We start from the raw sequence: 12,413 nt of genomic DNA, 5'->3' as shown, positions 1-12,413 counted from the left end.
CACATTTAACATCTGCCTCATTTCACAGCCAAATATTTGCTGGATCATTTATCACATGTCTGCTAACTTTACATCTTTTACTTTATGGAGAGATTAATAGTGTTGATAACAAGGAATCAGAGACACATCTCCCCATTCCAGTTCTGGACTGAGCCCGTTTTATCTTTGGCAAACAGTAAAAGATACACATCTGTTCCAGAGACTGACGAGGACTTTAAGGCTGGAACAAGATCCACTTTCAAATTGTTGTTGTACATAGCCTCCTAGGGGTCATGTATCAGAAAAACATGTTTAGGAGCATGGTAAAAACAAATATTTTGGTTATAAAAAAAACAAAACAATTTTTGATGATGTGGTAGAAAAAAAAAAACAGGTGCCTTGTGATCAGTGGTGGTTCCTGCTTGTATGTCTGTGTTGGAAATGAAGACATGGGGAAATAAAACAGAGGCAGAAATGTGTCTTTAAGATGTTGGTAATGTGAAATAAATATCTAACTATTTTGTTTTCTCTTCAAACACAATAACCAGTGTTATTCTGAAAACTATTAAAGCCCAACAGCAGAAAAAGCTTTTAGATGTTTATTACAAATATCAACATTGATTATGTGGCGGTTTAACCTTCATGTAATAGTTCAACAGAAGAAATGACTAAATGTTTTTATAGACCTATAGTACTGTGCATGCTTTACATTGTTTTGTCTATTGTATGGTGACTGCACCTTTGTTTATCATTAATGTGTTAATTTAATTTCTAATTTAAGTTATAACTCACATGAGGTTTTTACAAACAAAGATCATTGTTGCTGATCCGTACAGTGAGGTTCACCTTCATCTTCTAAGTGATGTAATTATACTTTACTTATGTATTTCATTCATTACACCACATTTCAGGAGGAAGCGCAGCAGGAGTTTGACACTGTTTTTGTATTAGTTTAACTAAACTACAGAATACTCAGATACTCATAGTCTATGTTTGGAGAAACATGATAAAACCTCAGTGATGTCTGCTTCTTGTAGTTATACTGGATCACTGACTGACTCTATTCTTGATGTAGAATGTGAATAATAAATATCTGCTTCATATAAAATACACAATGACGGGATTATGTCAATATAGTGATATGAAATTTCTCGCCGTGCTAAGTAAGGCGGTGAACTTAGAAACAGACCTACCATTGTGCAGGTTTCAAATATTATAACGTTTTCATGTTTTCAATTACTGTCTCATAAATGTCACTAATATTTATTTTGAAGAAGAAGGTCATAGAACAGCTTAATCCTTCTGTTTAGCATGTCTACTGTTCTCTGACATCTACTGTGATCCTGTAGCAGTAAAGTTCCTGAATAAACAATAGAAACCAATCTACAGGACATGAAAACATTAATGGAATCCACTTAGTATTTTAATATATGAATCAGATCATATGAATAAGACAACAAACAGAATCTCAGAATCATCCACAAAGCAAAATTAATGTAATTTAAATTAAGACACATTGAGATAAATATTTCTAGGACTAAAACTCTTGACGACAGAGAAGGTAATACAACTGACACCATATAGTGGCTGGTTAGTGCGCTGGTAACATCACTGGGGTTCAAATCCCAGCTGTGGCCTACTTCCAGTAGGGGTCCTTAGGCAAGACCTCCTCATGCTGCCCTGCCTACTGTTGTACTGACTTTGCTAAATGTAAATTAGAGGGATGAGCAGATTATTCTCATTAACCTGTAAAATCAGTTTTTTCCCCCAACATCTCTTTAAGTGAGATGCATGTCCAGGAACACAGGAATACTATGTTAACATTAAGGACACCCTTGAAGCTCTCCTACATTTTAGTGGTGATGAATGATCCTAAAGGTAGGTCTGAAAATGCAAAACTCTGAAACTGAAAATATTGGTCAGTTAGCTGATTCCAGTCTAACACCAGTTAATTACTTTATTGATGCCTTTGGGGAAAGTGCGGTTGGACAGCTGCCAGACAGTATGTGGGCGCTACTATGGGGTTTCGGTGTCTTGTCCAAGGGCACCTCAATAAGTATAGCCGGGAGGAACTGGGAATCTAACCACTCACCCTGGGGTTTGTAGGCGACTACTCTACCACCTGAGCTACTGCCGCCCCAATTTTTTGTCCAGTTTGGTGATGACGTCCTTCTTCACACCAGAGAACTGAAACACACAGTCGTACCTGCTCCAGTCTTCAGGTTTGACTGAAGAAATGTTCAGATCAACACTCATCTGGAAGGTCCCATCATGGTTGAGCTCTGCTCTGTTCTCAACACAGAGCTATTTTCATAATGCAAAAACATATTCTGGTGTTCAGGGCAAGTCTTAGTGTAGAAACTGTTAAACCTTTCTTCTATAATACTGTAGAATTGATTTTCTCTGTGATGAGGTAAGTTTGTTGTTTTAGGTCAAATGACATGAAGTCTTCTACAAAAAGACACAAGACAACATTGAGCTGCACTCATCTGGTTGAAAATCAGTTGCTGCTGTTCATACTGAAAACAAAACATGTCACAGCACGCTGGGAATTAGCAAAGCAAAATGTTGCTTAGACTGTTCTAAAGCCTTAAATTCTGTTCTATATGTTTCCACTGATTCTGCCAACTTTCTTGTCAAGACCTGTTAAACAGCTTTACATAGTTCTGATTAAGCAATGTAGACAGTACAGGTATAAACATTTCCAGATTTGTTTAGTGCAGCTCAAACCAGTTTAAGTTTCACAAAAAGGTTTCTTGGATAAATTATTTTGCTTTAATTAAACTCTAATCAAACTGTCTTTTAAGTCTCTTGAGTTCACTAAGGTTCACTTTGTTTTACTTTGACAGATGCCTGTTTGCAGAGTTTCACTTTAGTTTAAAAATAAATCTGAAAACAGTGACAGTGAATGAAGGCAACAAAATAAGATGAAGGCTCCAACACTCCTGTGACCCTTAGGAGGACAAACACTTAGGACAATAGATGGATGGACAATTACAAAAGGTATTGAAAATAATATTAGACAACAGCAATGGACAGTGTATTGAAAAAATAAAGTAAATCAAGTTACAATGGTTTTCACTCGTGTCATTAGTCCTATTCCAGTTTGCTATAAAGAGGAATGTAGCATAATGTATTGAAACACATGAAACATTCAACCACAGTCAAAAAACATTTTTATTAACTGGAGGGATGCACACAGAGGTATAATATTTAAGAAAAAACAGATCTGAAAACAGGAGCCACAACACAACCCCACCCACCAAAAAAAAAAAAAAAAAAAAAAACTGTTTTATATTAAGTATTCAAAAAAATATTGGATATTATGAATTTCAAAAAGGACCTCCAGAAGAACTGAGTATATCAGTATTTTATATACAATTTCTAAGACTGGATTAAATTTCATGACACATTGGAGAAACAAGAGTTTATAAGTCTGTTTATGACTGTAAAGTACACAACAGTGAAGATTCTCAGTCATCAACATGAAGTTGAAGTTTCACTACTCATCCAAGTAGCTTCTTCAGTTTGAGGATAGTTGAGACCACAAATTAATGTTTCAGGTTAGTTTCACAACAATACGGAGAAAGACTTTGTGTCTAAACTGCCAAATATTAAATTATGTAAGGTCACGAATCAATTAACATGATTGTTTCATTAATGTTTACATTTTAAATTCTATATAACAGCAGTTAAAAAAAATAGTGTACATCTAAATAAACCATAAAAATATCATGGGGTGCTATGAGGGTGCTATGGTTTTCCTAGTTGTAGCTACAGCATCTCCTGGAAAAGTAAAGTGAACTGATGTGTATGACTGTGTCTCACATCACTGGTCTTAACACCAAGAAACCTGAGGCCTGATTCACAGTAGATACATAAACAATAAGAACATTTGTTTGTTTTTACACTTCAGAAGAAGAATTAAATGATGTTGTAGGTGAGTAAAACTCTCACATAACCCACTTTATCATGTGAAATTAATTGTAAACACAAAAAGTAAAGAATGGATTTGATGTCACAGTAACGTCACTGGAGTCCTCTTCACATCCTGTAGAGACACGTTGTAAAACACTTTGAGACAAATATATAATTTGTGATGTTGGTCTATTAATGATTTAATTAGATTTACACTTTTACTCAAATATCATTCACAGCAGTATTGTTACTGTACTGTTACTACTACTGTTGTTCTGCCTTTTATTAGGTTCAGAGTAATAATTAGAACAAGTTGTATTCCACATTTTTGCGGTCTTTTACTTTGAAGGTGTGGTAAAGACAGGATGTTGTGATAAGAAGTCAGCCATCTTGTTGTTTCTCTCAGCAAGCACTTGGACTTAAGTTCATCTGCTAACATCTGCCCTTTGTGTTCATGCTTTTGACATCATCATCTGTAAGTTGCTTCATTTTTACAAGAAGTACAATATGGAATCTTTATTTGTGTGAAGAAATTCATGAAAAATGGGTATTTGTTGATAATTAGATGTTTGAATGATCGTGGGTTAAGTGCCATACAGTGACTACTCCATGTGCAATTCTTGTGTATGTGAGCTAATTTTAGCCATATTGTGACTGTTCTAAGGACAGGTTTATTTTCTGTTTTACAGTTTTTTACTCTGTTTTGGAGACATTATTGGAGCAATAAATTGGAGCTATGGACGCTACATCCTGACTCTGCACATGTTTCCGAAAGGAGTTAGGCTTACGGCTGAATTGTGTTAGATACACACAAGGAGAGCAGGACAGTACAAAAAGACGATACGCAACTAGCTAACAACAACACGGCAGCTAGATAACCTCAAACATGGATGAACCATTTCAAGATGGAGCATCAGTAGGAAGTTGGAAAAGTGCCAGTTCGAGTAGATCATCCGTGAGTGCTGCAGCAGCAAAGGCCAGAGCTGTAGCAGAGGCTGCCCGTGCACGTGCAGCATTTGCAGAAAAAGAGAAAAGTATTAAAGTTGAAAAAGCTAAGCTTGAGGCCAATCTAGAAGTACTGAAGTATGAAAGAGAGGCTGCAGCCACTAACGCCCAAGCAGAAGCATTGGAAGCAGCAGCGGAGCTAGAGGATGAAGAGGTGCGTAGCAGGAAAAGTTATCCCATGTCGCTTCAAAATGCACATGACCGTGTTAGCGACTACATTCAAAACCAAAATGCTTGTTATCACAAACACCCTGAATCAGCCCACTTGCCAGAGCCATCGGAGCAGTCTATTGAGCCTCGCCGCAATCTTCCATCACCGCTTGTTTACAAGGGAAAAGAATATATTGTCAAAAACTCCTGGCATGTTCTACCAAAAAATGAGTACAGACCAGGTTCCCCACATGCTCACCAGATGGGAATCGGCTACATTCCATCTGTTCAACCCGCTACTCGAAGTCACTCCCAAATCAGCAAAGAATCTGAGCCCAACAGTCCTAATCCCAGGGGAGATTCACCAAATACATGGATACGGTTCACACAAGTGTTCCAGAGTCTTCAGCCTTTATGGACATGGCAAAATATCTAGCACGGAAAGAGCTCGTCAGCACGGGCCTTTCACACTTCGACGACCATCCGGAAACGTACAGAGCATGGAAGTCCTCCTTTTCCAACACAATCAGAGACTTAGATCTAACAGCAAGTGAGGAGCTGGACCTACTCTCAAAATGGCTTGGGAAGGAATCAGCCGAGCACGTCAAACGTCTAAGAGCAGTCAATCTAGCTAATCCAGTAGCTGCATTGAAATCAGTATGGAAAAGACTTGACGAATGTTACGGGGCTCCAGAAGTGATAGAGAGTGCTCTTTTTACAAAGCTTGACAACTTTCCCAAGATCACAAATAAGGACAATCACAAGTTGAGGGAGCTGGGGGATCTCTTAAACGAGCTACTTTCAGCCAAGGAGGATGGCTACTTGTCAGGCTTGGCATACCTGGACACCGCACGTGGCATAAAACCCATTGTGGAGAAGTTGCCATATAACTTACAAGAGAAGTGGCTTGCTCAAGGATCAAATTTCAAAGAAACTTATCAGGTCAGTTATCCACCATTCTCCTATTTCACCTCTTTCGTCTGTTATCAAGCTAAAACCAGAAACGATCCCAGTTTCACGCCTGCAGTAAACAACCTCCAGACAGAACGCACACTTTCGAAACGTACCAATCCCAGAACTGCAATCTCAGTGCACAAAACTAAGGTCACCAATGTCACAACTCTAAGCGAAGCAGCATCAAAAGACGACATAACCAAACAGTGCCCTATCCATAATAAGCCACATCCCCTAAAAAAGTGCCGTGGCTTCAGATTAAAGACTCTGGAACAAAGAAAGACTTACTTAAGGGAACAAGGCATCTGTTTTAGATGTTGCTCGTCCTCTTCTCATCTAGCTCGCGACTGCAAAGTCATGCTGAAATGTGATGAGTGCGACAGTGAAAGTCACATAACAGCTCTCCACCCTGGTCCACCCAAATGGGCAAGCAAACATTCAAATCCCTCACAAGATGATGGCGGGGAGCAAGGGACGCAGGATACTTCGGCTTCTACAGTTATCGGCCCTTTGTGCACAGAGGTCCATGGAAACAAAATCAAGTCAAAATCCTGCTCAAAAATCTGTCTCGTCAAAGTCTACCCCAAAGACCACCCTGAAAAAGCTGTAAAAATGTATGCAATGCTCGATGACCAGAGCAACAGATCTCTTGTCCGGTCACAGTTTTTTGAGGCGTTTAAGATCAAAGTTAACGCATACCCCTACACGCTAAAAACCTGTGCAGGCCTCACTACAACATCTGGCAGGAGGGCAACGGGATTCCAGGTCGAAGCAGCTAATGGTGGTATTGGCCTTTCACTCCCAGAGCTAATTGAATGTGACGATTTACCAGACAATCGTGAGGAAATACCGACACCGGAGGCTGCTCTCCACTATCCTCATCTCAGGGATCTTGCTAAGAAAATCCCAGCTCTGGACGACGATGCCCAGATCATTCTTCTTTTAGGCCGTGACATTCTCCGCGCTCACAAGGTGAGACAACAGATTAATGGCCCTGGTGATACACCCTTTGCTCAAAGACTAGACCTTGGATGGGTATTGGTTGGTGATGTGTGTTTGGGAAAGGTCCATAAGCCAACAGTTTGTAGCAGCAAAACAAACGTATTAGAAGATGGCAGACCCACTCTTTTCAAACCCTGCATGAACCGCATCCGTCTCAAACAAGCAATCAGCCCCAGTCGAGTGAATGGCTCCATTCACATTTGGAGTAACGGTACTGTGGACACCGACACTCTCGGCCTCACAGTCTTTGTGAGAACTCCAAACGATGACAAGCGTGCCTTCTCAATCGAAGACGAACAGTTCCTCAAAGTAATGGATGAACAGGTTTTTCAGGACAAGTCCAACAGTTGGGTCGCCCCTCTCCCCTTCAGGTCACCGAGACCTCCTCTGCTAAACAATCGAAACCAAGCCATGACACGTCTCTCTTCACTACAACGCACACTAGAGCGCAAGCCAAAGATGAAAGAGCAGTATGTTGCCTTCATGCAAAAGGTATTCGACAACAACCATGCGGAGCCAGCACCTCCACTGTCGGACGGAAAGGAGTGTTGGTATTTGCCATCGTTTGGAGTCTATCATCACAAAAAACCTGAAAAAATCAGAGTTGTGTTTGACTCTAGTGCAAAATGCAACGGCATCTCCCTGAATAGCTTCCTGCTTACTTGACCAGACCTCAGCAACAGCCTCTTGGGTGTCCTCATTCGATTTAGGAGGGAAAGAGTAGCTGTGATGGCAGACATTGAACAAATGTTTGATTGTTTCATTGTGAGAGAAGACCACAGAGACTACCTACGTTTCCTTTGGTTTCGAGATAATGACCCCAGCAAGGACATTGTCGAGTATAGGATAAGGGTCCATGTGTTCGGAAATAGCCCTTCTCCAGCCGTGGCCACGTACTGCCTCAGAAGAGCAGCAATAAGTGGAGAACAGGAGTACGGGTCAGACACCAGACACTTCGTGGAGCGTGAGTTTTACATAGATGATGGACTTGTCTCGACACCCACTGAGCAAGAAGCTATTACTCTGTTACAAAAAACCCAGGCTTCCCTCTCAGAGTCTAACCTGCGACTCCACAAGATTGCATCTAACAGCATCAGAGTATTGCAAGCGTTTCCGACCGGAGATCATGCCAATGACATTAAAGAGCTATACTTAGGGGCAGAAACGGTCCCTGCACAGCGAAGTCTTGGTCTGAGCTGGGATGTTAAAATGGATACCTTTACCTTTCAAGTATCCATCAGCGACAAGCCATTCACACGTCGAGGAGTCCTCTCCACCATAAACAGTCTCTTTGACCCTCTCGGGTTCGTTGTCCCTGTGACTATTCGAGGAAAATCTCTGTTACGAGAACTCACATTAGAGGGAACAGATTGGGACGCTCCACTTCCCCAAGACAAACACGATGCGTGGAGGACATGGAGGGACTCGCTACAGGAACTTGAACACCTTCATATTCCTCGTGCTTACACCCCCACCTCTCCTTCCAGAGCTAAGCAAAGAGAAATCTGCATCTTCTCCGATGCTTCCACAAAAGCTATTGGTGCAGTAGCATATCTCAAAACCACAGATGAAGATGGTCGAGTTCACGTGGGTTTCATTTTAGGGAAAGCCAGACTTGCTCCCGTAAACGAACCCACCATACCCAGACTAGAGCTTTGTGCAGCGGTACTGGCTGTGGAAATGGCAGAACTCATTGTGCAAGAGATCGATCTCCCTCTAAACGCAGTCACACTTTATTGTGACAGCAAAGTGGTGCTGGGATATATACACAACCAGTCCAAACGTTTCTACGTGTATGTCCACAACAGGATTCAGAGGATTCGCCAGTCCACAGAGCCGAAACAGTGGCGGTACGTGCCCACCGAGGATAACCCTGCCGACCACGCTTCCAGATCTGTTCAAGCCTTGCTCCTCACTAAAACTAACTGGTTCACAGGCCCAGCCTTCTTGTACAAACCACACACAGTAAGTGACCAGCACCAAGTATTTGAGCTTGTGGACCCGGACTCTGACGTTGACATCAGACCACACGTAACAAGTTGCATAACAAGCCACAACGATGAGTCACTCAATCCTAAAAGATTTGAAAGATTCTCCTCCTGGAAATCACTGCAAAGAGCAGTTGCAACCCTTATTCACGTGGCACAGTCCTTCAAGTCGACAAACAAGAACACCACTGTTTGTAGTGGATGGCACCAGTGTAAAAGACCTCACACAGTTGATGATCAGTGATCCAATGCACTGTGCAGAAGGCGTGCTTTCCTGAAGAACTTAAAGTTCTGTCAAAGGGAGCGGAAGTAAACAAGAAAAGCCCATTGGCAAGATTGAATCCAGCTCTCTCTCCAGAGGGATTGTTGAGAATAGGAGGCAGGTTCGACCAAGCAGATCTGAGTGAAAAGGAAAAACATCCAGTTATTTTGCCAGGCAAACACCATGTGTCTACACTCCTCATAAGACATTATCACGAGCAGGTTGAGCACCAAGGCCGCACATTTACTGAAGGTGCTGTAAGAGCTGCCGGCGTTTGGCTGATTGGTGGCAAAAGATGCATAAGCAGCATCTTGCACGGATGTGTCTCCTGCCGAAAACTCCGTGGGAGAAGAGAGAGCCAAAAAATGTCAGACCTCCCACAAGAGCGACTGAGCATCTCACCTCCTTTCACATACACTGGTGTAGATGTCTTCGGCCCCTGGTTCGTCACCGCCAGACGCACAAGAGGTGGTGAGACAAAGAACAAGCGCTGGGCGGTTCTCTTCACTTGCTTGAGCACACGTGCAGTCCACATAGAGGTTGTGGAATCCATGGACACTTCTTCCTTCATAAACTCCCTGAGAAGATTCTTTGCAATTCGTGGCCCCTCCAAACAACTACATTCGGACTGTGGAACTAATTTCGTCGGAGCTTGCAAAGAGCTGCAGTTTAACAAAGTGCAAAAGGAGTTGGACGTTCAAAGATACACTAACAGTCAGGGCTGCTCATGGCACTTCAACTCGCCTCACTCTTCCCATAAGGGTGGGGTGTGGGAACGTATGATTGGAATTGCAAGGAGGATTTTGGACTCAATGTTAACGCGCACTCCCTCTTCTAGATTGACTCACGAAGTCCTATGCACTCTTATGGGAGAAGTGATGTCAATCATCAACTCCAGACCTCTGGTCTCCATTTCCTCTGACCCAGAAGTACCTCAGATACTCAACCCAGCCATGCTTCTCACCCGTAAGCAATGTGTGCCACCTCCACCTGGGGAGTTCACTGAGAAGGACATGTACAAGCAACAGTGGCGTCAAGTGCAACGACTGGCAGACCAGTTCTGGTGTCGCTGGAAACGTGAATACCTGCACACATTGCAAGTTCGACACAAGTGGCAAGAGTCCAGTCGCAACATCGAACAAGGAGACATCGTCCTGCTAAAAGACAGTCAAACCTGTCGTAACGACTGGCCTATGGGTCTTGTCACCAAAACCTTTCCTGGACGGGATGGAAAAGTCCGCAAGATCGAGATCAAGACAACTAAGGATGGGTACCTGAAGAAGTTTCTTCGGCCCGTCACAGAGATCGTTCTTCTTCTGACAACAAAGGACTAAATGTTTTGTGCATAATGTTTGTAGGTTTGTATGGTATCCTCACACATACCAGACGGGGAGTGTTCTGCCTTTTATTAGGTTCAGAGTAATAATTAGAACAAGTTGTATTCCACATTTTTGCGGTCTTTTACTTTGAAGGTGTGGTAAAGACAGGATGTTGTTATAAGAAGTCAGCCATCTTGTTGTTTCTCTCAGCAAGCACTTGGACTTAAGTTCATCCGCTGACATCTGCCCTTTGTGTTCATGCTTTTGACATCATCGTCTGTAAGTTGCTTCATTTTCACAAGAAGTACAGTATTGAAGCTTTATTTGTGTGAAGAAATTCATGAAAAATGGGTATTTGTTGATAATTAGATGTTTGAATGATCGTGGGTTAAGTGCCATACAGTGACTACTCCATGTGCAATTCTTGTGTATGTGAGCTAATTTTAGCCATATTGTGACTGTTCTAAGGACAGGTTTATTTTCTGTTTTACAGTTTTTTACTCTGTTTTGGAGACATTATTGGAGCAATAAATTGGAGCTATGGACGCTACATCCTGACTCTGCACATGTTTCCGAAAGGAGTTAGGCTTACTGCTGAATTGTGTTAGATACACACAAGGAGAGCAGGACAACTGTACACAGTGTACTGTAGTTGAAGTAATACTTACTGTGATCAGTGAGGATCTGAAGTTTATCTGTTTGATGATGAAGCTAGAAGCAGAACGTTAAGTGATATTATCAAATTAGAAAATAACAGTATTAGAAAGACAAAAGTAAATGAAAGAAATGGACTGAACATAAATGACAGATAAAAAAAATATGATGAACAAATTATATCAGCAATAATCAGACACATTTAATACTTAATAATAAAACAATGATTTATAAATAAAACATAAAACTTACTGTTGGCAGCTCTGAAACCTGAAATATAGATGAGAGATTACTGTGATAAATGTTAACATGAATCTAAGTACATGTTGGGTTCAACTTTAAAGTAAATAAATCTATGAAGAGATAAATAAACATCTACATGTGTAGAAGAGCAGATCTTCACATATTCAGTTCATCCACTGAGAACTTGTGTCAACGACTAAAGTTACTGCACATCACTTTAAAAAAGAACTTTAATTTATTTTGAATAAATACTGTGTTGAGTTTTTACAAACTGTCCAAGAGTGAAACCTGCTAATTAAATTAAATTAAATTATTTAATTAAATTTCTCACCAAACTTATCTTTGTCTCTCACCATTGTTCTTCTTCCACCAGATGAAGACTTCAGTGATACAGACTATCAGGAGCAGCAGTCCTACAACTACTCCAATGACAGCAGCAGGAGACCCTGAGGGAGGAACAGGAACCAGAAAAGAACATTTACACTTTGTCTTTATCCCAGATGGAGATAAATATGTTTAGTAGTTTAAATAATCCACTTTATAATTTGAATAACACAGTGAGGTGATGAACCAAATTTTAGAAAAAACTTAACTGAACTGAAGAATATTTTTTATTTAATTTAATATTTAAATTTGCTGTAGTTGTAGTGATATCACTGTGTTCACACATATGTTTGTGCAAGTTGAGAAACACTGTATGACAGCAAATCTGAGGGAGGAGCTGAAGGGGGTTAAAGTAAAGACAGCAGTTGAGCTAGTTGAACAACATCAGTATCATCCACAATGACTTTCATGTGATGATTTTTTTAAATTTATTATCTGAATATCATCAGTTAAATTTCCAAATGTCACGGCAACTCTTCATTGGATGTTCAGACATTTGATTCTGTACAAAAAATATCAACCTGCTGGTTCTAAAAGTTAATCAACAAATATGAT

The 12,413-nt window shown here is 40.8% G+C and overlaps 4 protein-coding genes across 6 annotated transcripts in view; 1 reads left to right on the top strand and 3 right to left on the bottom strand.

Annotated features, from left to right (window-relative positions):
• Positions 1-12,413, bottom strand: part of LOC113154484 (major histocompatibility complex class I-related gene protein-like) — a 166,238-nt gene that overhangs the window by 71,529 nt on the left and 82,296 nt on the right. The window lies entirely within an intron of this gene.
• Positions 1-12,413, bottom strand: part of LOC113151986 (major histocompatibility complex class I-related gene protein-like) — a 29,241-nt gene that overhangs the window by 15,060 nt on the left and 1,768 nt on the right. The gene's annotated exons all lie outside the window — the stretch shown is intronic.
• Positions 3,139-12,413, bottom strand: part of LOC113154500 (major histocompatibility complex class I-related gene protein-like) — a 46,985-nt gene continuing 37,710 nt past the window's right edge. For both annotated transcript variants that reach the window (XM_033326231.1, XM_033326233.1), the window contains one exon: positions 3,139-4,030. The gene's annotated coding sequence lies outside the window, so the exon portion shown is untranslated. The remainder of the gene's footprint in view (positions 4,031-12,413) is intronic.
• On the top strand, positions 4,038-11,933 carry LOC113154477. Of its 2 annotated transcripts, XM_026348713.1 has the most exons (3): positions 4,038-4,372; positions 4,587-10,856; positions 11,071-11,234. In XM_026348713.1, exon 2 carries the CDS (start codon positions 5,425-5,427, stop codon positions 7,672-7,674), a length of 2,250 nt encoding a protein of 749 aa, XP_026204498.1. In that variant the 5' UTR covers positions 4,038-4,372; positions 4,587-5,424; the 3' UTR covers positions 7,675-10,856; positions 11,071-11,234. The 2 variants fall into 2 exon arrangements, with proteins under 2 accessions (XP_026204498.1, XP_026204499.1); XM_026348714.2 differs by lacking the exon at positions 11,071-11,234 and adding an exon at positions 11,848-11,933 and having other exon boundaries at positions 4,038-10,856.

The sequence above is a fragment of the Anabas testudineus genome, chromosome 11, assembly GCF_900324465.2.
Source record: "Anabas testudineus chromosome 11, fAnaTes1.2, whole genome shotgun sequence".
Classification (NCBI taxonomy): domain Eukaryota; kingdom Metazoa; phylum Chordata; class Actinopteri; order Anabantiformes; family Anabantidae; genus Anabas; species Anabas testudineus.
Note: the sequence above shows the minus strand (reverse complement) of the source record. Positions and strands in the feature narration are given on the sequence as shown.

Bases quoted from the DNA above. Each gene is read 5' to 3' on its own strand.
- LOC113154477 (XM_026348714.2), top strand. From the start codon at position 5,425: ATGGATACGGTTCACACAAGTGTTCCAGAGTCTTCAGCCTTTATGGAC.